General features: G+C 43.5%; 1 protein-coding gene across 2 annotated transcripts; it reads right to left on the reverse strand.

Moving 5' to 3' along the window:
• Positions 1-1,876: 1,876 nt before the first annotated feature.
• TMEM14A (transmembrane protein 14A) lies at positions 1,877-12,469 on the reverse strand. Of its 2 annotated transcripts, none has more exons than XM_059701437.1 (6): positions 12,366-12,469; positions 9,011-9,099; positions 7,780-7,891; positions 4,639-4,740; positions 4,025-4,112; positions 1,877-2,160 (listed from the first exon to the last, which is right to left on the reverse strand). In XM_059701437.1, exons 3-6 carry the CDS (start codon positions 7,847-7,849, stop codon positions 2,121-2,123), a joined length of 300 nt encoding a protein of 99 aa, XP_059557420.1. In that variant the 5' UTR covers positions 7,850-7,891; positions 9,011-9,099; positions 12,366-12,469; the 3' UTR covers positions 1,877-2,120. The 2 variants fall into 2 exon arrangements, with proteins under 2 accessions (XP_059557420.1, XP_059557419.1); XM_059701436.1 differs by having other exon boundaries at positions 9,011-9,064; positions 12,366-12,463.
• Positions 12,470-27,667: the final 15,198 nt, after the last annotated feature.

Raw genomic sequence — 27,667 nt, forward strand, 5'->3', positions numbered from 1 at the left:
GACAAACAAAACAAAAACATACGCATAGATACAGACAATGGATTGGTGGTTACCAGAGGGCAACAGGGTGGGAGGAGGTAAAATGGGTAAAGGGAGTCAACTGTATGGTGATGGATGGAAACCAGACTTTTGGTGGTGAGCACACTGCAGCGTACACAAATATCGAATTATAATGTTGTACACCTGAAACTTATATAATGTCAGTAACCTCAATTAAAAACATAAAATAATAATAAAAAAGGGTTTGGAATCTGACACAATTGCACAGAGCCAACAAGAACATTGCAGATGTTTAGAGCTCTAATGGGTCTTGTCGGTCATTTAGTCCCAATTCCTCCTTAAGGATGAGAAACTGAGTTTCAAAGAGAAGAAAATACCTTCCAGAGAGCGTGTAACTACCAGCGGGAGAATTGGGCTGGAACTGATGTTCAGTCTGGGGCCTGAAAGTTAAGTGCCTTGGACAGTAAAAGTCAAAACTAAGTCTAAAAATGAAGTGGTGAATTGAGACAAAATCATTTTTGTTTCAGAATTATTAATGTTGAGGGGGGGGGGGAGAGAGAGAGAGAGAGAGAGAGAGTCTATTCCTAAGGAGAAGTTCTGGCTTAATAACTCTCCTTCCCAACTTCTTTCATTAATAACTGAATTGTTAAATGTCAAAAGCGATTAAGTATATAGATAAGACACTAAAATAAAAAAAAAAGGTTTAAAACAGATCATCTTTTATTTGAATACTAAATACATTCTTTTAGCACAGAGTGTGCTGATGATGTATTCTTTTAAGGAAAAAAATAATGTTGGCAGCAACACAATTAAAATGCAAAACATATCATTTCTACTATAATACAAATGACACAGATATATCAGCATTCTCTGAGGTCCACTTAGGGCAGTGGTCAGCAAACCGCGGCTCGCGAGCCACATGCGGCTCTTTGGCCCCTTGAGTGTGGCTCTTCCACAAAATACCACGTTTGGGCGCGCATGTACAGTGCAATTGAAGTTGGTTTTCGGCCTGGGCAAGTCTATTTTGAAGAAGTGGCGTTAGAAGAAGTGGGGGGTGTCGGTTGGTCGGGTGAAGGGAGACGGCGCAGGGGAGGTGCGCGCGCCATTCTTGCAGGAGTTGAGTGAGCCAGTCAGTCAGCAGTCTCATTGTGCAGTGGTTAGTGCTATTCGCGTCTGAAAATCGCGCGCGGGTGACAAAAGTACCTACTCGAAGCATAAAGTTACCTGTATTTTTCCAACCAGCTGCAAATCCTACAGGTATTTTTGTCATCAATTTAAGAACTGTAATTCTTTTGTGTTGATGGCTTTATTATTATAAAATAAAACATTTTTTTTAGGTGCCCTGTTTGAGATGGCTACAAAGAAGAAGCAAAGAAAAACAGAAGACGAAAACTGTGAATTTAAAGTTGAATGTACCTACCTATATAGTTTAAGTTTAAAAAATTTGGCTCTCAAAAGAAATTTCAATCGTTGTACTGTTGATATTTGGCTCTGTTGACTAATGAGTTTGCCAACCACTGACTTAGGGCATTCCGTCATCTGATATGCTGCAGTTTCATTTAAATTCACTTCAGATGAGTATTTAAAATTGTCAAGAAATACCACATACATAAATCTAGACATAGCAAATGAAAACGTATATTACAATTTATAAAATATGTTTTTTTTTTAAGTCTTCACCCGAGGACATGCTAAGAGAGAGAAAGTGAGAGAGAGAGTGAAACTTAGATGTGAGAGAGAAACATTGATCAGTTGCCTTCCATACACTCCCTGACCAGGGATCAAACCCGAAACCCAGGTATGTACCCTGACTAGGACTTGGATCCACAACCTTTTGGTGCATGGGAAGATGCTCAAACAACTGAGTCACTCTGGCCAAGCTATTAAATACCTTTAATGAAAACAGTACCTGACAATTAGAAAATAAAGTTTTGTTCAAAAACAAAACAAACAACACCTCAGACTAGTATTCATATAAGAGGTGACAGTATTTCTTTTGTTTCTAGTATTAAATAAGACACTTAACATTCCATGCTGAAATTTATCTTCTGAGTTCCAAGAGTGTGTTCTGCCCGTTAGTGTAGAATGACGTCAATTCAGCTTTCAGTTCCTCCGGATTCTCAGAGCAGTAGTAAGACAAGTCTTAGAATCATCATGAGGCTAGATGAGAAGGCAAAGGAAGAGTGGCTCTTACACGGCTGAGACAGAAAGGGCCGCATGCTCCCCTAACTGTGGTGTACCTCAACCCCGGCTCCCAGGCTTCTCCCAGACTCCTACCGTTGGAGCGGGGGTGACCTCATTATCCCTGCATTCGAACTTCCCAGACGTGCCTGAGTTAGCCACTTAAACATGTTCACTCAATGAATGAGAAAAATCAGAACTCGCTGTTCTAAAGATCTGGGATAAAGCTTTATGCGAGAAAGGTTTCTAAAGAAACACCTTTCAAAAGCTTGTAAAGTTAAGCAAGTTGAAAAAATAATCAAGGAACAATTTTGAGGAGTAATTATCATCTCAGCTACTTTTCATTGATTGGGGTCTTGTCTTTTTTCTTTTAATACACAAGTTTTCTTTTTACCATCAGAACTGAAACTACTGACAGTCATTTCCCTAAAATAGGGACATCAACCTAAGACACATTCCGGTGGTTTTCAAAAGACAGCAATTTAAAAGGGTGGTAGCAGCAGGCATTTCATATCTTTGGGGTCTTGTCTTCTTGACCCGTAAACCCTACTTCTGATTCTTTCCACCACCAAGTATCACTTTTAGACAGGCCTCCAACTGGAAAGCAGTCTTTGTAATCACACTTTTCCTCCCCAAATCATAAACACAGCCACACCAGAAAATTCTACAGAGCAGGAGAAAATTACTTATTATGCTGCCACTCAGAGACAAACTCTAACAGTTTGAGGGATTTCCCTTCCGATCTTGGTTTTTCATGTACAAACTTTCTAAAATTGAGATCACAGGATATATTTGTTATTTTTTATCCATTTAAATAATCTCTCCTTATGTTATTAAGATTTTCCAGTGCCACTAAGTAATTTTTTGAAACATGACATGTAAAGCCTGCTCAGTATTCCATTAAGGGGATGAACATTTACTGAAACATTTCCTTACTGGTGAATTTTTAAGTTGTTTCTAATTTTTCAGTTTATCATGTTTTGTGTTAGGAATAAAGTCACAAGAAACACCAGACATTATATACATCTCATTATTTCTTCAGAAAAAAATTTCAAAAGGCAAAAATGTGTATCAAAGGAAATGAACATGTTTTATGGCTTTCAATATATTAAGGCAGGTTTCAGGAAGAATTAAAAATGTAACCTATATGCCCAGCTGGTATAGTTCAGGGGTTGAGCATCAACTTATGAACCAGGATGTCACAGTTCGATTCCCAGTCAGGGCACATGCCTGGGTTTCAGGCTTGTTCCCCAGTAGGGGGCATGCAGGAGGCAACTGATTGATGATTTTCTCTCATCATTGATATTTCTATCTCTCTCCCTCCCCCTTCCTCTCTCTGAAATCAATAAAAATACATTTTTAAAAAGTTACATTGAGCTGGATAGAAACAGTAGTGCTATGCCCCTCTTTCAAAAAACATATAACTATAATTTTTTACTTGGAAACATGCTTTATCTCATGGATAGAATTACCGGGATCAAATGAAGAGATATTTGAAGCTCCTTACTGATCTATTGCGAAAAAAATATTGTTTTCTCCCTTAAAAACTCAAAATACTGCCTCACATGGGTAAATCTTGAGAAAAAATGAGATTTAATTGAGTTCTTTATTCTGAAAATGGTAAAGTGTACATGTGAGCAACACTAAGTATATTCAATATAAATGTTCCTGTGCACATCTGTCCCAAAGGCTGACTGCAGGCATATTTTAAGGTTCACAGTCATGCTTATTGTAAAAAAAAAAAATTACTTTGATGTTTCAAGTTAACAATGACTTCTGCCCAAAATTCAGCATTTCAAAATGAGGTGCAGAGGAAAACGTACATTAAAATAGTTTTTCTTACCTTAAGCCTGCCACCAGCCCAGCTGGGATTATTTTCTTGGATCTCTTAAACCGCACACCCATTATGGTGGCCAGAAAGAAAGCAGCAACTAAAAAACAAACCAATACATGAATCAGAGTTGCAAACACCTCACCAATGCCTGCTTGTGGGAAAAAAAGGGTATTGAGTTGCTATTTTCTTCAAAAGATGAAAAGCTCTATTAAAACACTTAACTAGCTCATTAAAAAGGTTTGAGTAAACAAGCATGTTAAAATCCATTCTTGAAACACCTTTAAAAGGAAGTCTTTTTCTAACTTAAATTTCTATTTACAGAATACTCCTTGAGGACTAGGACTGCTGGCTTATTCAACTTTCCTCAGGAACTCTGGGCAGAATACTGCCATCTACCGGAGACACCCAACAAATGTTTAGATAACCGAATGTAAGGAAAATAATTATATATTTTTTAAAGTAAGACCTGATTAATAAAATAATACAATTTTAGTATTTAGAAGAAGGCCGAATTTTTTGTTTTGTATCATTCCAACCCACTAAGCAATAATATTACATTTAGAAGCATCATATCAGCTACCCCCCAGGTTCGATGCTCCATACCTGGAAAATGTCTTACTTACACAGAGACACTTTCACATCTCGCTTGTCATTGGAGACACGGTAGGCTCCATAGCCAGCCAAAAGTCCAACAAAGAGACCAGCAATCAAAGATGGAATACTACCTGGGTGGGGGGGTGGGGGGGTAGGGGGGCGGGGATATATGGGCACAGAAAGAGAATCAGAAAGTGAATTACGCCAAGTATGATACATTCATCTTCCAGTGTATTTCTACTTGGGCATCGCAACTGGACATAGCCAAACTGAATACAGGCCTATTCGTGGATAGTCTGTAAGAAATGACTGTTTCATGCCGAATCCCAACTCATTTGAGGGAATAAGAAAGTCTGCCTTGTGGTAGTGGTTTTGACATTGACTGCATGACCTGGGGCAAACGGTTGACTTATGTGCCTCTCTTTTTTATCCCTATTCTCCTTGTCTCCATCTCTTTACTGTGAGGTTGTGATGATAAAAATAAGATGCAGAGGTATTTTTAGCTTATAGGGGTAGAGAGAGAAGTGCTATGCAAACCAAGTGCTGGCTCTATCCTGAATAATTAAGAAACCTTCCAGCCTCAAGATGCCAGGGCTCAGGGATGAATGGTGACTACACCGAGAAACTTGAAGAACCAGGGCAATGATGCAGTCTGCCAGCCCCCAACCTGTCCCCCCATTGCACCAACTCAGAGCACTTTCTGTGCACTGGGCTCCGTGCCGGTGACACTAAACAAGACACACACTGCCCTGCTTCATGGAATTCACTCTATTGAGAATCTGCTGAATTGGAATCCCTAGGAGTAGGGTCACGGTAGCTCTACTTTTTAAATATCCATAGGAATTCAGATTGCAATTCAGATTAAGAATCTCTCTCTCTCTCTCTCTCTCTCTCTCTCTCTCTCTCTCTCTCACACACACACACACACACACACACACACACACACACACACACACACCCCTCAGTTGCAACAGCATCCTGAATGAGAAGCCAAATACCCTAGGTTCTAGTCCAAATTCTTTTACTTATTGCCTGAAGGACTTTGGCTAAGTCACTTGGCCTCTCTGAGTTTTGTCAATTGCAAAACAGGGTTAATAATATCATCTATGTCACATACATAAAGGCTTAGAATGTTAGTTACATATAGTATTAAATTTTTCATTGCACCCCCAATATCCCCACCCCCCTCAAAGCTATCCTCTAAACACAGTAACATGACCTTTTAAAAACATACACTGGACAGATCACTCCTCTAATTAAAGACCCTCTGGCTTCCCACTACACTTAGGAAAACCCCAAGTTTTCTCTATTATTGGAGCTCTGGCCTTCTTTCAGTTCGCTGAATATGCCAAACTCTATTCCTCATGGCTTTCACACATGCTCTTCCTTGCCTGGACTGCCCTTCCCTGCACTGTTCACCGGATCAACTGCAGCTAACCTTCGGATGTAATCTGAAGCGTCAGTTCCTCAGAGATGCCTCAGATGGCCCATCCTTTTGAATGAGGGCCCCCTTTAGAGTCTCCCATTGATCGTCATCGGATATTTAATGTCAGCCTCCCCCACTCACTTGTGAGCGCCATGTCTTTTTGCTCACTGCTGTCTTCCCAGTGCCCCAAACAGTACAGGCAGCATTAGCTAAATACGGATGAAATGCATGCCTGGGTGCTCCCTGTCATGGGTCAAGCAGAAGTCAGATAAGAATATGGTTAGGGAGAATATTTTATTTAATCCTAACAGATTCACTTACAAATGAAGAATTGAAGCCCAGAAGTTAAAACAACGTTTAAGAGTATGAAAGCTAGTAAGTGGCAGTGTCAAGAGCAGAACTCAGGAATGCATGATTCTGTGGTTATTCTCTTAACACACATTATGCTACAAGAGTGGGCTTCCTTGTGAACATATAGTACCCTCAGGCGCCCCAGGATCACTTAGTGGGGGCTCTTGCAGGAGGCCAAAGAACCCCCTGAAATCAGAGACCTTACAGCTAATGTGATTGCATATGTTCCTGATGAGATTTGGGCTAGAATAGTAAAGTTATCCCCTCCCTTTCCCTCCTCCCCGACCCCTGCGCGCGCGCATGCGCGCGCACACACACACACACACACACACACACACACTTCCTTCTTCCCACCCCTCTTAGAGTCAGGCAAAAATGTTCAGATGATCTTTCCTATTCTGTAGTAGAGGTTATTTAAACATGTCTTTGACAATGAAAACATTTTTTCAATAACAATCCTATCAGGATTTTACACTGAGCGCTCTTTAAAGTAGATTATGAAACATCAACTTTTGTGTAGTTGTTTGCAGGTCTTAATTTGGTGCCATCATTATTCTCCCATCAAATGAATATCCACAGTGCTGTACATACTGGGAGAGAAAATAAGAACAACAAAAACCTCAGGTGAATTTCAGGCTCTCAGGAATCCCAGCAGAGAACCTGTTCGCATCTGCCAGGCCCTCAGTCCCCCAGGGGGAACTGTGCTCTGGCCTTGGACTTCTCATCAATCTCTAAGGAAGGAAGTAACCTGAACTGCGTAGACCTGGCTTTTTCACCCAAACTCAAGTCCACCAATGCCAGAAATACAGCACTCTTTAAAATGTACTTCATTAAAACAATTTCACAAAAACATAAGGAAAATATGAGACACCATAACTATAAATGCTTCTACCTTAAAACAAAGTAAAATATAAAACCTGACCTTTCATTGTTCTTCATGAAAACCCTTTAATTTATCAACTGGATTTTTTCTTCTTCTTTTGGACAGAGATGGAGAGATAACTTGAGATATGATATTTAAGTAGTCAACGAATTTTCCTTTGCAACACACAATATCAAGATAATTCAGTTTCTGACACTATGACTATGTAAACAAAAAATGTCCTCAATTGCTAATAAGTGAGCAGTCCTGAGGAGGTTAAATCAATTAGTTATGTGACTGATAATGACAGGTAAAATGAAAATTTTGTAATGAAGGGGGACCCAGAACCCCCAGGTTGAATGCTCTATATGCCCAGTCCCCTATAACCCCCTTCCATCTAGGAATCCTTTCCACTGCTGGTCCCCAGCCACCTCTAGGACATCTTTAGCTTCTTGTCCTACTCTCAGGCCCCCCGCTGCTCCTTGTACAATCAGCAGCCCCCACCAAGGCATGTTGATGAAAAGGGCTTACCTCTCCGCTTATATCCCACAATACTTCCAAATGTCACAAAGGCTGCATAACCAAAACCAACAAGGTCCATTGGCAAGGCTGCAGTCGTGGAGCAAGAGAGAAAGCACAACTTCTACAAAATAAAAAGAGTTTGGGAAAGCAAATGTATATAAAAGTGATATGCATTACTCAGAATTATAGACATTGATTTCTCTACTAAAAAGGGGAAGCTAGATCTTCACTCATCCAACCCTCAGCCACTGTGTACCACGCTCATCCCCCTCAAGGCTACCCGGGAGACACCCAGGTTGAGTCTCCTTTCCTGGTCTCCCAAACCTGCTGTTCCTTCAGCTGTTTACTTCCCTTCCACTTCTGCTGTGGTTAGCCAGGTCTCCTCACTGGAGACAACACCGCAATCTTCGCTTAATGCCTGGAATGTCTGCCTCTTTCCCACCTACAAACCCCCACCACTCCCGACAGCCCACCCGCTCTTGACTATCTCCCAACCTCCTTAGTCACTCTAGCCTGGTCTGGAGCCAACTGCTCCTTCTTCTAAATTCCTTGACGTCAGCAACTCCACCTTATAATCCTTTCATCTTTGAACAGGTATTTGTCCCTCCATCCTCCTCACACCGAAGAATGGAAAGGGGTAATGTGGATGCTTGTTTGTTGACTGAACCACAGCTTCACTTTAAACACGGGCTTTGTTATGAGACAGCTTGTCTGGGGGCGGCAGAGACATCCACGCTTAATCAATGGTTAAGTCACTACGGAATATGACGAAGCCCTGGCATAAAGTTGACTGAATGACGACGATATCCTATTGTGCATCACAGCAGCAGGTGAAGCATAGATCCCGGGGTGAGAGACTCCACAGAAGTCCTGCCCACGGGTCCCTAAGATCTAGGGGAAAGTACACGGGCTGCAGGCTGGAGACATGACCCTGGTCACTAGCTGGCTCTTGGTTCTGGCATCACACCCCATCCTTAACACCAACTCCTCTGAGAATCCCTATAGTGCTTCATCCCTTAACTCTTTTACATCAATATTTCCTCCACGGGAGGAGGAGGGGGAATAATTATCTTTGTATGTAGAGGAATGATATATGAGATTTCATTGCATTCTCAGTTTTCTCACCGCTTCTCACTTAGGTTAACTCGGTCTTTTATTTCCTGTAGCACTTGGTAACAAATTGACTCAGAAGGATGGAAAACAGGCTGTAAACTTATCTCGGGGGTAAGCTAGAACTTACTGTGCGGAAGGGTCTTTGGGGAGGAAATCCGGGGCACAGGAGGAGACGATGGCCCTGAAAAGGAGGCAACACTGAAAAATCCTCAGTATCTGTGGGAAGAAGAATGAAATAAAACAGGGGAGCTCATCTGTGCCCAAGAAGCAGTGCAGTAAGACTGAATGTGTAGGAAGGACCTGCGTTCAAAAACCATTATTGACTAAATGATGGAAAAACAAATAATAATGAGGATAATGTTTACGAGCAAGTACCATGTGCTAGGCACCATTCTAAGGCCTTACATGTATCAACTCATTTAATTATCACCACAACCCTCTGCAGTAAGTACCACCATTACTATCCCCATTTTCCAGATGAGGAGAGGCACAGAGAAGGCAAGCAACACCTCTGAGGTCTCACAGCAGAAGCAAGATCTCACACTCAGAGAAGTCTCATCCCTAGACACTACAATGCCTTTCGTAACTGAGCTTTACTGGCCGAAAAAAAAGTGAATATGCAACTGAAACAAATGTTCTTTAGAGTTTTAAATTCTGGGTTAATTACTCCACTTGGCCTCATAGCTTTAAAAGTTGTGAGCACATGGCACTGTCTTCCATCTGGGGACTCACCATCCTCAGCCCAATGAGCATCTCATGTTCAGTCCTACTTACTATCTTTCTGAGAGAACTAACCATATTCCACAGTATATGGTTGGCTTCAAACCTGATGTCACCCCTTACTAGCTGGGTGACATAAGACACGTTCATTAATCTCTGTGTATCTCAGTTTCTCCATCTGTGAAACAGGGATAATAAAAAATATCCACCTCATAGAGCCGTGATCATTAAATGAGTTAATACCATAAAGCACTTAGAACATACTGAGCACTCAACGTATATTAGCTACTCCAATAATGGTTATTCTTTTTGTTCACCCTCACACCCATTTTTAAGCTTGATCTGAGAAAACAACTGAGGTTGGGTGACTTTATGATTCAGGCATTCAATGAGTGAAATGATAATATTGCAACTTATATTTATACTGAATTCCATTTAGCAACTATTTATTGAGCATCTTCTTTGCACAAGGCGGTAGGAAGCAAAGCCCTCAGACATGGCCCTGGTCTTCCAGGACTTGTAATACAGCACAGAGGAGGAGGCAGAGACATGAATGAGCCCTAAGAAGAGAGGCCTGGGCACCTAAAGAGGCTTGGGAGCTTAAGGCAGGATTCCTAGAGGAGGCAGAGTCCCAGCGGGGACCTTGGGGAGAAAAGGAGTAACCAAAGTGAAGGGGGTAGCAAGGAAGGGCTTGTTGTAGGCCAAGGCCTCGTGGCATGAGAAACCATAGCATGTTTTTAAGTGGAAAGAACTGCAAGGGGGTTGTGAAAAGAGATGGGGCTGGTGAGAAAAACAGGGCCAGACCAGCTATGTGAGGGAATCTGGTTTCTGTCTCAAGGGCAGCAAAGGATGAATGAAGGGAGCCCCACGAACAGATTTAATGCCAGCAAGCACTTCCTGGTAGCGGGAGATGTGTTGAAGCGAGGCAGGGGAATAAGCTCCGAGGTGGTAGCAGTAAACAAAGCATGAGATGGTGGTAGCCTGGCCTGGAGAAATGGCAATGGGGGTGGAGAGAGGTGGACAGATATGAGAAAGGCTCAGGAGGTAGCATCAATAAGCCTGGATGTAGGGGTGAGGGAGAGGGGTGAGTCAGAGATGATTCACCCTGGGTCTCTGGCTTGGACCATTAGGAGCCGAAGGGGCAGGGGAGCCTTGATGCTAGTCCCTGAAACAGGGGACACTGGAACAGCAGTAGGCGTGTGGTGGGGGGAGGAGGGAGGTGACCAGGAATGATGAGATCTGTTTGAAACATGTTCAGTCTGAGACGCCTGACACACAGTTGGGAAAACACCTATATAGACCTGATGCTTATGAGAGATCGAGCATCACCAGATAATAATCTGGGGATTTAATTTTCCTAGTAAGCCAACCACCTGATGTGAAAGGCTGATTCTTCTCCCTCCTCTGAGCCCCCACTTCTTCCTCTGACACCCTCTTCTACCTGGCATAGAGTTAGTTATGTTGGACTTATCTCTCCTCTCAGCTAGTCCAGATCCTCAAATATAAAGCTCAGGTTACATTCATTTTTGTCTTTCTCACAGGATCAAGCTCATTGTCACACACAGGCAGGTTTTAGTAAATACCTGCTGAATGAATGAGTGGTGAGTGAGCCTAGGTAACAAACTGTCTGAAGACGTGGTGTCACTGACCTACCCTCAGTATAGCTCTAATGCCAGGAAACAGCCAGCCCCTTAATCTCCTAGTGAATTGAGCATTGTTTTAAGGAGGGGAAAAAAAAAATCTATTTCCGCCCTGACCGGTTTGGCTCAGTGGATATGGCGTCAGCCTGCAGACTGAAGGGTCCCGGGTTCAATTCCAGTCAAGGGCATGTACCTCGGTTGCGGGCACATCCCCAGTGGGGGGTGTGCAGGAGGCAGCTGATCGATGTTTCTCCCTCATGGATGTTTCTAACTCTCTATCCCTCTCCCTTCCTTTCTGTAAAACATCAATAAAATATGTTAAAAAAAAAATCTATTTCCAATCTTTGCAAGAAGTTTCTGTACTCACAGAGAAAATTCCAACAAAAAGCAATCACCCTTCTTTCTCCTCTTCCATGGCACGACCATTTGAGCAACGCAGAAGTACTCATGAAAAGCTTCATCAACATGAAGGGTTGGGGGGGGGAGGGTGGGGCGGGAGGGGGGCATGGGGAGACGATGTGGGACACATAGCAAAGGAGATGCTCAGCACTTAGAAGGGCCAGAAAGCATCTTGGGTGCAATGCAGCAAAATGACTTTGTGCACCGGGTACAAATCCAGGTGACAGAGTTCTGCCTTGCCCCTAACCCTCCAAAATTTGGGGACCCCACTTAGAGGTTTTCTGTAAGCTACCATGTAAAAAGCATTTTCACACGTTGAATAACAGCAATTACCTAACTCCGCACTCCTTGGGGCTCGAAAGACACATTTTCCAGTGAAACCTGGGTGATGCTAGGAAAGTAAAACCCTGCCTCGCATTTCTGCAAAGATCCACGAGCCCCGCCCCCATCCCTCCTCTGCCTAGCTCCAGGAAAGTGGGAGGGAGGGAGGCCAGGTGGGAGATTCCGGACCTTGAGGAGGAAACGTGGGGCGCTCCCAGGACGGTTAGAGAAGCGATCCCTGGGACCCCATCTCCCGAAGAAACCTACCAAGGTCCTCTGCATGGCTGCTTCTCTGCTGATTTCGGCGCCTTTGCGAGAAAATTCAGGGCAGCAAGTGCTCCACTGCAAGGTGTACAACTCCCCTATAGCCCCAAGTCCCCCCAGGAGCTAGCAAACTCGTACCTGAAGTCCGGAAGTGGTCCTGGTGGCCGGCGCCCCACTTTGCGGGATCAAGACGGCGGCTGCGGGTTCTGGGCGGTACCTTCCCGAGGCGCGCATGCGCAGCGTCCCTCTGTCCACCGCCAAGTGCGGCTCCGCCCCGCCCCGCCCCGCCCCGCGGAGGGCTGAGGGCCAGTCAGGTAGGCCTTCAGCGTCCCGGGCGGGGCCGTCTGGCCGCTGGTTCCATCTGCCCTGCTTTTGCTCTGGCCCTGAGCCTGGGGCGGGGGTCTGCTGCCCCCTGTCGGACGGACGGAGCGGAACCAACAAGCGTTCGCAGACGGTGGGTCTGGGTGTAGCAGGAACCCCAGGCGATTTTTAACCCTGAAGTTCATTCATCATTCCAGGGCCTTTTGTGTCCAGCACCCCACGCCTGTTACTCTCCAGATCGTTTCCGTTTTCAGTGGAGGGAGCTGAAGTCTCCGTGGGGTGCAAAGGTGAGGGCTCAGGCTTGTTAGGTTTCAAAGCCCAAGCACCCTTCATTACCCACCATCTTGCAGTGGTTCTCAACCTGTGGGTCGCGACCCTTTCACAGGGGTCGCCGAAGACCATCGGAAGACACATATATAATTACATATTGTTTTTGTAATTAATCACTATGCTTTAATTATATTCAATGATTATATGTAACAATGAAATTGGGGGTCACCACAACATGGGGAACTGTATTAAAGGGTGGTGGCATTAGGAAGGCTGAGAACCACTGAAAGGGGTCATCGAGATGTGACAGGGCAGTCAGGATCCTAGTTTTATCATCCAAGCCCAGGATTAGGTGGGCTTAAATATCTGAGGGGAAAGGTATAGAGTGCCAGAATTGGAAGGCACTTTAAATCTGTCTTCTCTTGGAAAAATCCATTTCCAAAAAGAAACTTAACTTGACTTTGGAATTATACCTCCTCATAACTTCTAATCTCACTCTGGCATTGCCTTCTAGGCCATTTCCTTATATAATAGCCCATGATACATTTGTCAAAGGCTGTCATCTAGTAGTCACCAAGCGGCATTAGGGGTGCTTTGGGACTGGGAATAACAGATTTCTCTTTTAAAAACAAAGCTAAAATATACACTGAATCTTGTGAACTTTGGTGAATCTATTCCATGTGCTTAAAAGGACTTCTGAGAAGTAATGTGACTAATCTGTGAGAAATCTAAGTTGGTCCTAGGGAGTTACGACTCCTCAAGATGCATAGGAGAGCGGATGCCAGGCACTGGAATGTGGGTTGGAGGAAGTGGTACCCTGAAGAATGGCTCTGAGTTCTCCCAGAGCTCCTTTCCATCCCCTTCTCTTCCCATCCTCTCTCTCTTTCCCCCTACCTCCGCCCACTCAGACTCCCAGCACACTTTCTCTATTCAGAATAAAACTAAAACCCTCTTGGAATGCATCATTCTTTAACTGATGTAAACCCTGGTAAATAACTTCCCCTGACCTTCCGTGCCTGGATTTAAGATGCTGCTCAGATTGGATGCCCCCTGAGATTCCCTGTCACAGAGGTATTCAAAGGTAAAAACAGCCTCAGGATATTCCTACTCAAGGCATTTTCACCTAAATGTCGAAAAACAACTCTTTGCATATTACAGAAATGCCATACCCTTGGACATGTGGAAACAAGAAGGTCTTGGGCAAAGGGGCCATTGTCCTTTCAACTCATATGCCACCAGCTGCCACCTACTCCAGCTAATGGTAAGGTTAGAGCGCCAGGCAGGGGTACATCAAAGCTTACTGACCTCTACCTATTTGTAAAGCTTTCTATTCATGATCCACAGCAGAGACACTAACTTCCAGTGTGCCACCAACCCCTTTGGCAGTCTGGAGAAATGCACAAAATACATAGGATTGACAAGAATGCCAATTTTATTGATATACAGTTATCAAATTATTAAACACTTACACCTGTGATATAATAGATGTGCTTCTTTATAAAATCACACAATCTAGGAGTGGGTTTAATAATTACCATAATTTCCAATAGTGGTACACATAAACAATAGTTTGAGGTATCGGTAACATGTGAATATGTGATTCCTAGTGATGAGAGAGTCACAGGTACTAATATTGCTGTAGTTTGCAGCCTATTTTCCCAATGAAAAGAAATGCTAAATTTTAATTAGAGATTAATGGAAATAGAGCTTTCTTTTCCTGTCCAAGTTCTCAGATCTCCTGATTTCCATTCCCAGGCCCCTCAGGATTTGGAACTCCCAATCTATGGAAATGTGGGTTTTCAGAAGTTGTATATACATGGAATTGGAGAAGGGGAGAACAGGGTTGAGGGACCAACTGACTGGCAGACTGGCTGCTCAGGCAGGTCCTCCCCGGATGTTTATACCTCAGTGAGTGTCCTGTAGTTCCTGAGCCTGGTCCTCGTTTCCAAATGTGCAGAAACTCAGTCTGTATCAGTTCTCCCAGGGGAACCCTGGCTTTGGGAGATGGATTCATAAAACCAAAGTCACAGGAGACTTACTGATTTTTAAAGAAACAAAAGAGTCTGCTTCAGGTCCTTGACTCTTCTCTTCTTCCAGAACCCACATGGTTACTTATCATTTAGGCCTGTGCTCATCAGTAAAGGAAATTTTGAACAAGCATCCCAATATGTGTATAATTATTTCTAAATCAGACACATACTGCTGTGCTAAAATGCTATGGGTATTTTAAATACAAAACAAAATAAGATACACTAGACTTTAAAAGGGGAATAAAAATGAGGACTAATTAGGTATTTCCTATGTTTAATAAAAATAACATTTCTTTCTGTCCCACACACTAGAATATTTTTATTCTTTCTGTCTCCTTTTCCAACAAATACTTTTCTGAACTGCCTGCAGCCTTCAGGACACCCTTCCTTTCTTTTATGCAGCGGTAACACTGAACACAGTCAAATGTAGAATGCACTCTGACTTGCAGCTCTGCTCTTCTCAGGCCCACATGACACTGACTCCTAGTGTCAGTCCAATGTGATGGCAATATCTTCTCAATAAGAATGTTTGAGCATGAAATACTTAGGATTTTACTTACCAGCAACAGCAGGTGTTTAGATCATAGGAATTTGTTTCCATTTCTCAAAAAAATGTCCACCCACTTTGAATCCATAGGCTTGTATTGATAGGCCAGCTGTTTGTCTATCAGGTCCTTTGCATCTATAAATTCATCATACAGGCTATCCATGTCTAAAATATGTCATATGTATATATGTATGTATGTATTTATGTTTGTTTGTTAATCCTCATCCAAGGATATTTTCCCACTTATTTTTAGAGAGTGGAAGAGAGGGGGAGAGGTGGAGAGAGAGAGAGACACAGAGAGAGAAACATCAATGTGACACATCGATTAGTTGCCTCCCACATGTACCCCGACCAGGGATGGAGATTGAGCCTACAATCAAGTCCATGTCCTTGACAGGAATTCAACCGGGACACTTCAGTCTGTGGGCTGATGCTTTATCCACTGAGCCAAACTGGCTAGGGAATAAAATATGTCATTTTTAAATGCTCTGAAGCACACTGGATGTCATCGTAAGTTAAACATCTTCTTCTCAGGGAAAATGGTTTTAAAGCTCAGAACTGGTGAAATCGAAGTTGGATTCCAAATAAGTTACAGTTCTAGTAAAGAAATTAAGAAGGTACTGTTTCACTCGGCATCCCTTTTCTGTTGACATCTTTTTTTTTTTTTTTTTTAATTCGGGAACAATCATATCAAACAGCTCAGGTGCAGCCAGGTTATTCTTTTTACAGGCTCTTTATGGCCTCTTCAAAGACCATCAAACAGTGCTGGCAAACAGCATATAAACTTCTATCTTACTGTAGTCCTTTTCTCCACTCTCATCCTCGATATATTTTCAAATCAAAAAGGATATTATTCTTGTCCCACACTCTGAAAATATGATTTTATGGTAGCCCATTTAGCATGGTTTCTATGGCTGGGAGCAATGATGCCCCCTTGTAGGCACATGTCTACAGAGGTTATCTCCTTCCATTTCTATTAAGTAAAAAAACTCATTAAGTGCTTCTTTGCATTTGATAAAAATGACCACAAACTTTCATTATGAAAATCTCAATATCACATTTAAGCAATCACAACCCTTTTTAGCAATGTTGTATATAAGATGTGCAGGTCATTGAATAGGTAAGATCTTTTCATTATCTCTGTTAAGAAGTTTATAGACTGTATGGAATTTGCCAAAATTTACATTTGTACTGTCTGATAAATATGCAGATAGATGAGTTTGCATTTGGAAAAAATATCAACAATCCTTTGTTTTATGATTTCAGCAGTTTCGTTAAATCCTCATAGATATCAAGCCCACTATTTGAAACTCCATTTTCAAGTCAAAGTACATAAGAGCTAGTTCCCTCTTGATGCCATGATTTGGCTCATCCCTAGGCTGATATGCTGTAGAAAACTTCATTGTTGGTGAGATATGGCAAAATCAGCTCTACGCTGTAAGGGGCCAACACATCTGTTATCCAAATTTCTTCTTTTGTTTTCCCGCAGGATATTTTACTTGCAACCTCTGAATCAGAAAATGTAAACTTACTCAGTTTCATAGAACAATCAAGGGAACATATGATAATGCATGTTTGTTTATGTGGTATGCCCAAGCTAATTCATTCAGCAGCTGCTATTTTTGACTGAACACTGGTGTCTTTTGGGGACATGAAAACACTTTAAAAATATTTCTATTGATTTCAGAGAGAAAGAGAGAGAGATAGGAACATCAATGACAGAGAGAGTCATTGATCGGCTGCCTCCTGCACACTACCCACTGGGGATTGAGCCTGCAACTTGGGCATGTGCCCTTGACCGGGAATGGAACTGTGACCTCCTGGTTCATAGGTTGATGCTCAACCACTGAGCCATGCTGGCTGGGCTGAAAACACTTTTGATTGGTTTAGAGGTACCTGCCTGCCTCATCCTGGACTTGTGAGATACAAGCTTTTACATCCCCATATGTGCTTTTACATCCCCTTCTCCACTGTATCCAATTGCAAGTTCTTTTCTCCAAATGGTGCACTATGCTTTGTTTGGGTTATTTACCTCCCTAATCCATCTGTCATTAAATAATAGTCATTCAGTCTTCTTTTTTGGTGATGGGATCATGCTTGCGTTGGTATTATAATTCTCATTTTCTTTATCTACACCTGATGTCAGGCTGGTTTAGCTACACACACATAAATCAGTCTTCACTCCCTGTCCTGGCAGTCCCAGTGTAAGACTTGTTTCCTTCAGAATAAGCAGCAGGGAATCCTCACTGTTTCCCCCCCTACTCACTGTGTGATCTACTGTAGTTACTGAATCTTCTCTGGGCCTTAGTTTCTTTCTCTGTGAAATGACACTTACATAATACTTATCTCATTGCATCCTTGGATATTTCTCTAATCCTCAGATGTGAAGTGTTTGGTGCAGTGCCCCAAATAGGAAAGAAATATCTACTGTCCTCTACCTGGACTTCAACCCATATACTTCTCACTCCCCCCTTACAGCCTAAGTCCCTAAACTCCACTTTCCCCCAGGACACTTGGCCACATGCAGCCCACACAAACTCATCCTGATCATGCTGTTCTTTTAGGAATCAAATTCTCTACACAAGGGCCCTTGATGGAGTATGCAGCTCACCTTCTCCATTTTTAAAGGGGATAAACACCAACCCTCTTCATCTTCCAATGTTGGGATCCATTTTTTATAGTATGGTCAAGGACCTCTCCAAATTTGGTAAAATAGTCTTTTGGATCCTTTTTTGCTTGTATCCCAGCTCAGGCAACCAACGAACTATTTATCTGAAATGGTAGGGTGAGACACATGGCCACAAGAAATCTTACAAGGAAGCTGTTGGTTTAGAATGTCTTAGAGCAGTGATGGCGAACCTTTTGAGCTCGGTGTGTCAGCATTTTGAAAAACCCTAACTTAACTCTGGTGCCGTGTCAATATAGAAATTTTTTGATATTTACAACCACAGTAAAACAAAGACTTATATTTTTTATATTTATTTTATATAGTTAAATGCCATTTAACAAAGAAAAATCAACCAAAAAAAGAGTTTGTGTGTCACCTCTGACACACGTGTCATAGGTTCACCATCACTGTCTTAGAGGAAATCCATGAATTAAGGAAGAGCTGGATCTCCCAAATCGTTCATTGGAAAAATGACAAATAAAGCCACCATCCACAGCCAAGTTCTACCCGCCCCCCACACCCCCTACACACACACCCAGTCTACCCTTGAAAGACATTAAAAAATGTGCATTACCTCCTTACTGACATCTCAGCTCTACATGGACCCTAACTAAACCTAAGACCACAGCAACCCCACATGGAAGAGGGAAAGGACAGGCAACCCCACCCACCAGGCCCTGGGCACCCCTCAAACTGGAAGGTGTGGGGTTTTTTTGTTTGTTTTTTCTTACCCCAAGACCAAAACCCAATCCTCTTATCAAAATGTTACCATCTACCTCTGTCTTACCCTGAACCAGATGTCACTCTCAAGGAACTTGGTTGGCCTTCTTTGGCTTAGACAGTTACTAATAGTGGTCCTGCAGGCCCTGCGACCCTGCTCAACCCCAGGCCCCCCAGGCCGGGCCGGCTATGGGTCCCCATTCTCAAGGACACTGCATTTTTAACTGGTGAGGATTATTAAGCAGAAAACAGTCTGTGAATTTGTCCTGGGGCTTCTCTTGGGGGGGGGGGGGGCACGGGCCGGGGCGGGGGGGGGGGGGCGGGGAGGAGGCGGTCATTTACCGATAGTCTGGGACTGGTCCCCAGGCACCCGCACGCTGACTGACACAAAGATGTGGCTCCCTCCATCTTCATCCCTAAGTGGTTTGTAAAGCTTGCTTTTGTGGGCCTATAAGACATTCAAGAGGCCACATATCCCAATACTTTTAGGGAGAAATTTTGTGCTTCGATACATTTCATTGGCAGGAGCCACGGAATTAGACATTGTCAAATACTTATAACAACAACAGTAAAAATAACTAACACTGATCAGCATTTGCTACATGCCAGATACGATTCTAAGAGCTTGACGTGTACTAACTGAACGCATCCTTACACCACTCTAGAAAGCCGGCACTCCAGTTGCCCCCATTTATGCAGATGAGAACTTGGGGGCTCAGGGGGATTAAATAATTTGTCCAAGGTCACTTGGCTCGTAAGGGGCAGAACAAGACATGAACTCAGGCGCCCAGATTCCTGGCGTCAGTGGACACTGCAGTCCGTAAGTGACTCCATCCCCAGCTGGAGGGAGGGAGGAGAGAAGATGGAGGCCCCAACTTCGACCTGGCTGAGCCCAGGGCCAAGGGCATGCCTTCCTCTCGGCCACTTGCGCTCTCCTCCAGGCAGCTCCCCGACGACACTGAACCAAGACCCCCCCCCCCACGCCCACCCCCGCAGCACCTGCCCCGCGTCCTCCGGGCTCCCGCCGCAGGTCATCTGGTCTGCCTCCGTGGCCTTCTGGCTCCGGGTTGAGGACTCCCGGGTCCGGGCGGGCGATCCGCCTACGGGAGCGGCCTTGTGTCCATTTTGGGGGTGTCCGTGGTCTCCGTGCTCCTCTCTCCCTCACCAGCTTCCGACATGCTGGGCAGACCTGGCCGCTCCGCTCTCCGTGGTGGACGCGGTGGATGCCACTGAACCCGCTTCGTTACTAGGATGCCTCAGCCGCACCTCCTGGCTTCCGGGGCTGCAGTGGGAAGAACTTAACGCGACCCAAGTAGGGGGCGGAGTCCCCTCGCCAAAGCTCATGTTCATTGGCTGAGCCTGCCTGACACTCAGCCTTGCGCCGGCGTCCCATTGGCCTCAGGGCGCGCGCTGTAAATCCTGGGGGATCCGTCTTTCCCGAGCGCAGGGGGGCGGGTGCAGAGGGGCCCCGGGAACCGGCGGGAGACTTCCTGTCCCGCCCCGCGGAAGGCCAGGGTGCCGCCCTCCGTCCGCTGACGCAGCAACCCCTCTCGCCGGTCTCAGGGCTTCACGGAAGAGAAAAAGAGCCAAAAGTAAGACAAAACCAGTTCAAATCCCCACAGTCAAACAGCAAGTTCGAGGAAAACAACTGCACATGAGAAAAGCATAATTAAGCAAAAGTCCGTTTCGCAAAGGCAAAGCAAATAACTGAAATCCAAGGGGGGTGAATTTAAGAAAAGGTAAAACCCGAATCTAACTTCAAATTTAGGGTATTGGTACCGATTTCTGCTTAGACCTCGATAAGCAAAACTTCACGGTCAGTAAATCGAACTCTTCGTACTGATGGCCTTTCCTCTGAAAAGGCGGCAGGGGGCACTGGATGCTGTGGTTTCCTTCAGGCAGGCGAGGCGGTTTAGCCTTGTCAGTTATTTTCAAACATCACACAGTTTGCTCTTAGGCAGCGGTTCTCAACCTGTGGGTCGCGACCCCTTTGGGGGTCCAACGACCCTTTCACAGGGGTCGCCTAAGACCATCGGAAGACACATACATAATTACATATTGTTTTTGTGATTAATCACTATGCTTTAATTATGTTCATTTTGTAACAATGAAATTGGGGGTCACCACAACATGAGGAACTGTATTAAAGGGTCGCAGCGCCCTAACCGGTTTGGCTCAGTGGATAGAGCATCGCCTGCGGACTGAAGGGTCACAGGTTTGATTCCGGCCAAAGCCGTGTACCTTGGTTGCAGGCACATCCCCAGTAGGAGGTGTGCAGGAGGCAGCTGATCGATGTTTCTAACTCTCTGTCCCCTCTCCCTTCCTCTCTGTAAAAAATCAATAAAATATATTTTTTTAAAAAAAAGAAAAAAAAGGGGTCGCAGCATTAGGAAGGTTGAGAACCACTGCTAGGGGATGGTTAAAAAACTATTCCCCTAGTGGGAAAACAGGGAGATGGTCTACATAGAAGAATGTTTATGTGACAAAAGGTAACAATTTCTGCATCACAGCCTGTTGACTAAGGAGTAGAAATACTGTGTGTGGTGGGGGCACGGGCAATTGGAGGGCCTGCAGGGAAATTTTGAGCTGGGCTCTGAGAGAGGCAGGCAGTGAAGGGTGACCACAGGACAGCAGCCGACCCCCTGTCCTCGGCCTGCCCCCTGGACCTATTGTGAACATTTGCCAAGGACATGGGACTTTCCATGAAACACTGGGATCGAGGGATTTCCCAGGACTGGGGACTTTCCTATAAACAATAACAACAACAACTAAACATTTAATGAGTACCTGTTATGTGCCAGCCATCTATCTTCTAAGCATTTTACAGGCATCAGATTTCTTTGATCTTCACAACAACCCTCTGAGGTAGGTACTATGCCTGCCTATTTTACAGAGGAAGAAAGTGAGGCAACATAGTCAAGGCCATACAAACAGTTGAGAAGTGTCAAGTCCAGGTTTAAGGAAGGGTTGTGCCAGGCTCTGAGGTCATTCAGCTTGGGTTCCAATAATGGCTTCATTGCATATATTATTAATACAGAAAAGCATATAACATTATGACGAGCACATAGAAAATAACAATGTTTGCTATTATTATTAAAAGAGTGGTCCTTGCTTTCCAAGAGCTTAAAATCTATTACGAAAGGTCCTAGCCAGTTTGTCTCAGTAGTTAGAGCAGGGGTCCTCAAACTTTTTAAACAGGGGGCCAGTTCACTGTCCCTCAGACCGTTGGAGGGCCAGACTATAGTTTAAAAAAAAAAACTATGAACAAATTCCTATGCACACTGCACATATCTTATTTTGAAGTAAAAAAACAAAATGGGAACAAATACAATATTTGTATTTGCATGTGGCCCGCGGGCCGTAGTTTGAGGACCCCTGGGTTAGAGCATGGCCTGCAGTCTAAAGGGTCCCAGGTTCAATTCCAACAAAGGGCACATACCTCGGTTGCAGGATCTGTCCCCAGCCCCCCAGTCTGGATGCCTCTGGAAGGCAACCTATCGATTTGCCTCTTTCATATCCATGTTTCTCTCTCTCCCCCTCACTTCTATGCTCTCTAAAAAATAATGGAAAAATATCCTCGGGTGAGAATTAGCAAATAAATAAAAACATTTCAAGAGGTTGCATTGATTCATAAAGCAGTAGAGGTACCTATTGAATGGATGAGTGGTACAGATAATAGTTACAGGTCAGTGTCAGAGGAGGGAATACCTGTGAAACAGGTCTGGGTCACAGGTGTTCAGTGTGGCACCTGCTTAAAATGCTACCTGAGCAACTGAGATTAATTAGCCTCTGATCCTGAATGGCTTGACTAATCATTACATTCTTGGTGTTTTACTATCACGTGGCTGTATGTGTGCCTAACTAAACCTATAATTAATTTTTATTGGTCACTCAAATTCTCTTTAAGGAGTGGTGTGGTATGTACTTTTATAGCTGGAGGGAACATTTATTAATTTTTGGAGGAAGCATTTATTAATTACACAAATGGATATCTGTTAGATGTCAAGCCCTGGGGTAGGACTCAGAGATAAACATGGTGCCGAGTCAGAGACTTCCTCTGGAATGAGGAGGCTGGGAAGGGAGATTATTTTAATGAGAGGGAGCCAGCAGACAAAGAGTCTGGGGACCCACAGTGAAGGCAGCAGGACTGGCCTGAGAAAAGGTCGTTGGTGGGAAAAGGGCTTCATGCCTTGGGAGAACCAAATGAGGGCACTTGGTTGGGACGATGGAACTGTGAAATAGAAGCAGAGTGAATTGGTTCAGCAACAAGCTGTGTTCACAGAGAGCCAAGGCTAAGCATGCTTTCTCACCTCTGAGCCTTCTATTGAAGTCATCTGGCCTGTGCAGCCTCCAGATGTTGCTGTGTGGAAACTTTACATCATGGGGTGGGCGGTAATCTGTGCGCTCAGCTTGTTTAATGCTGGAAGTCTGTGTACACTTATATCCAGAAGAGCCTCTGTCTTGAACAAATGACTCACCACTCTTTTTTTTTTTTTTTTTTTTTTTTTTGCTTAGCAGTGAAGGAATTATGTTTTCTGTCATATGGTGGATTTACTTACCTTTACTAGCATATATGTCTAATATTCATCTTACCCAAATAGATTTCTTGGAAATAAAAAACAAATATTAAAGACAGCTCAATCTCCCCTAGCCGGTTAGGGTGAGTGGTTAAATGTCATCCTCCTCGCCCACCCCCACCCCCACCCCGACCCCCAGACCAAAGGGTTTTATTGTCAGTCAAGAGCACATACCTGGGTTGCAGGCTGGATCCCTGGCCCGGGTCAGTGCACATATTGGAGGTAACCAATCGATGTGTCTCTCTCATATTGATGTTTCTCTCTCTCTTCCCACCCTCACTCCCTTTTACTCTCTCTAAAAATCAACAGAAAATTATCCTCCGGTAAGGATTAAAAAGAAAGATGGCTCAATCTTTCCTATTCTATTATTCTCCGTGGAGCCACTACTGTACTTACGTTAGTTGGAGTATTAAAATCAAGCAGGAAATTGCCTTGGTGAGAAAGAGGACTTGATGTACAGGGTCAACCCATGTGACTTCTTCAGATCACTTTGAGCAAACAACCCTTCATGCAATAAAAATGGCATCTTTGAGGAAAAGCAGTTTATCTTGTCTGATAAGGCTGCCTTTACTCAATACATTAATGTTGCTCTGATAACACATTTTAAGCAGTGTTTTTAATTTAAAAGAGAAAGTCCCAAGAGAAGATGTAGGCTGAAAAATAGGTCATGGTACTACTTGAAAACATGCAGTTGAGGGACATTTAAAAAATTCTCTCAACAGTGCAGTAAGATTCACTGTAAAGGGGAAATTGGGTCCAAGTGTAATGAGAGGCAAGATTCAATCCTTTCTTTTTTCAGTTTGATTTAGGAGACCAATTGTTTAGGAAGTTAAGTGGTATCTCCAACAAATTTCTTGGAAAGAAGGCAGTGAATATGCAAGGAGCTGAAATTTAAGTCAGGTCAGGGTAGAATGTTACTTTTTAAAATTTATTTATTTTTGTGCAATTTATTTATTTTTATTTTTTTAATTTTATTTTATTGTTTAAAGTATTACAAATAGTAACACATGTGTTTCCTTTTTCCCCCCCATTGACCTTGCCCTGGCCTCCCCACCCCCCAGCACATACTTACTTACTTTTAAAACAACAGCACACCTGTAATACCTTGGGCAGGCTTTGGAAAACCTAGCAGCACTTGTATAACCTACCTTCTCAGGCTAGATTTATAAAGATTATTGGGATGAAGATGGAGAGAAAGAAATTGGATTATTTATGAAATGACTTTAAATTTTTTTGATAAATTATTCCAGTTAACCAAGTGATTGGCTTATAGGCTTAAGTTCAATTAGTGAAGCTTCAAGGCCAGATGAGTCAGAAATGGCCAAGTTCCCTCCCTCACAATGACTGGTGCTGTGGAAAAATGTAATCCCTTTTGCAAAGAAGTCTGTCTTTACAAGAAGTTTAGGCAATTCCCCCCCCCCCCCTTCATTTTCTTACATATCTCCTTGGAGGCTTCTGAGATGCCTTATTCAGTGGTTCCCACACTTGTTGCCCATTGGAATCATTTGAGCATCTTTAAAAACTACTGATGCCTGGTTGATTCCCACCTGCAGATCATGTAATTTAGTTAGTATGGGCTGCAACCCAGACATGGGGAGTGTTCTTAATTATATTGAAATGATTTTTATATTGAAATGATTATGGATTTTCATGCTAATATAAGAAATATTACAGAGATATGCCTTATACCCTTGAGCTAGCTTCCACTTATGGTAACATTTCCCAAAACTGTAATATAATATCACAACCAAGATATTGACACTGATACAGTCAAGATCAAGAACATTTCAATCACCACAAGGATCCCTCCCTCATGTTGCCATTTTATAATCACTTTCCCACCCACTCCAACACCCTCAATAACTTCTGGCAACCACTCATGTGTTCTCATTTTTATAATTTTGTCATTTCAAGAATATTATAAAAATGGAGCCATCAAGTATGTAACTTTTAGGGATCAGCTTTTTTCACTCAGCATAATGCTTTGGAGATTCACCCAGGTTGTTGCATCTGTCAATAGAACTTCCTTTTTATTATTGAGTAATAGTATGGCTATGCCACAGTTTGTTTAACCATCTCTATTGTATTCAGGTTTTTGCTATTAGGTATGTGTGAATATACCTTGTCATTTCTCTGGAATAAACAGCCAGGAGTAGAATTATTGGGTTGTATGGTAGGTGCATGTTTAGTTAATAAAAATGCTGAATGATTCTTCAGAGTGGCTTGTGAAAGTAAAAGCAAAATGGAGTTGATATTGTCAAGAGAGCAATCTAAAACGGAGCCCAATCTTAACTGGGCTAAACCACAAACAGATACCTCAGATACAGCTTCTGGAACTGGCTCTGAATCACTGTCCTCTCTATTAAGAAATTTAATTTTCAGAGGCAGGGTGGGGTGGAGCTGCATAGGTTGCCGTGTAGGAGTTTCTGGTGGAGATTCTTGGCATTGGGTGAACCATATCAGGAGCCCACATGGGCCAAAGGCACCATGGAAGCTGGGGCCAGAAACACATCTTTTCTGGTTCATTGGCCAAGAGGAAGGGCGGAAACCACATCCCCAAAAGGTGGAAAGACTGTCTCCCAGTTGGACAGAGGATTCCTGGGGCATGTTTCATTGCTTTCAAAGTTGCTTTGAAAAAGAGTTTTTGAAAACAGACTTGGTCCTGGAGAAAGTTTTTGCCCCTTTAGATATTTTCAACAAAATCCAAGAACAGAATGAAGAACTTGGACTGATTACTGAATTAACATATACTTATCCCTATTGCAAACCAGAGCTACACTGGGAGGCTCCTCGGAAACCCCTTTGAACTGGCACCTAGGTCCTAAGGTTGTTCAATGCCTCCCGCACATGTGTGTCTATTGCTCTGGCCAGTGTGAATGGAGGCATCCAACAGATTTTCCCTTTGGCTTCAGTTGATGGCAGTGTTTAGACAGCAGCAAATGGGGATCATGCAGGAGGCCCTGGCTAGCCCTTCAAGTTAATATTTAGGCTTCTCCAGATGTTTGATCTCGTGCAACACTAACTTCTGGATGCTGTGCTCTGAAAGCCAGGTTGGACACCTACAAATAATGAAGACAGAACTGAGACAGGCCTCAAATTGAGGCTTTACTCCACCACATGCAGTGTGACCTCAGCCCATTGCTGAACCTCACGAGTAAAGTGACACAGGGATACTGGCCTTGGATGTTGTGAAGATTAACTGAAGTGGTGTATTAGTGGTCCTGGGCATTAGGGGTTGAGTAAATGATAATTTATATCCCACACCCTGTCCTGAGTGGGCCTCTTACTGCATAGGTTCACTAGGCTAGGCCCCTATTATCAGCTGCAGCCAGGATTACTCTAAACCCTTGCCACTCACCAGGTAGATTCCGCTGACTTGTACTCACTTTCCCCAGCTACAATTATATATGTACTAGAGGCCAATGCATGAAATTTGTGCAAGAATAGGCCTTCCTTCCCCTGGCTGCTGGTACCAGCTTTCCTCTAGCACCCAGGACCCAGGTTTCCCTCCAGTCACCAGCAGGCACCTGGGACCGACCTGGCTTCCCTTGGACCGCCCGCAGCAACCCGAGACCCAGGCTGGCTTCCCTCCAGCCCCGGCATCTTCAGGAAGGACGTCCGGAATGATGTCCAGAATATGTCCAGCCTAATTAGCAAATTACGCTTTTATTATTATAGATAAGGCACTTAAACCTTTAGGAAATGTGTCCTGAATCCTTTTTCTAAAATACTTATCATGAGACATAAGTCCAACTTCCACGAGAGACTTTTGACATTTCTCTGGTCAACCTAGACTCAGCTTCTGCCCTCTCAACTCTATTCAAATTTTCCTCTTTTAACACTAATCTCAGATCCTGCTTCTCACTTCTGCCATATACCCACCTCCTGCTTCTCTTTATAAATCCATAACCTCTCCCCGTTTTTGGCCTTTCTGGCCAAGGCCCAAGTTCCTTTCTTCCCACAGTGCTTACCCCTTGACCCTCATTCACCGATCCAACTTCCAGTTCTTTCCTTATCATGCAGCCTTTGATCCTCATACCCACCAAAGAAAGAGCACAGTTGACAGCATCTCAAAACACAAAATACTTCTTTATTATTAAATGCTAATTTATAATACTTACTCAATTTTAAGAAGTTATAAAATATACCAAGATTGAGAAATTTCTTTCTATCTACCTATCTACCATTCTATCTATTGATCTATCTACCTATCTATGATCTATCTATCTCTCTATGGTCTATCTATCTATCTATGTATCTATGGAAAAACAGCAGGTACCCAAATGCACCAGTACTCCCAGCATCTC

Source organism: Myotis daubentonii, chromosome 6 (genome assembly GCF_963259705.1).
Source record: "Myotis daubentonii chromosome 6, mMyoDau2.1, whole genome shotgun sequence".
Lineage (NCBI taxonomy): Eukaryota > Metazoa > Chordata > Mammalia > Chiroptera > Vespertilionidae > Myotis > Myotis daubentonii.

Coding starts and splice junctions, on each gene's coding strand:
- TMEM14A (XM_059701436.1), bottom strand. CDS start 12,461: ATGCGCGCCTCGGGAAGGTACCGCCCAGAACCCGCAGCCGCCGTCTTG. Junction 7,892..9,010: donor CCCAAAGACCCTTCCGCACA/GTAAGTTCTAGC, acceptor TTTATTTTGTAG/AAGTTGTGCTTTCTCTCTTG. Junction 4,741..7,779: donor TGTGGGATATAAGCGGAGAG/GTAAGCCCTTTT, acceptor CCCCCCACCCAG/GTAGTATTCCATCTTTGATT.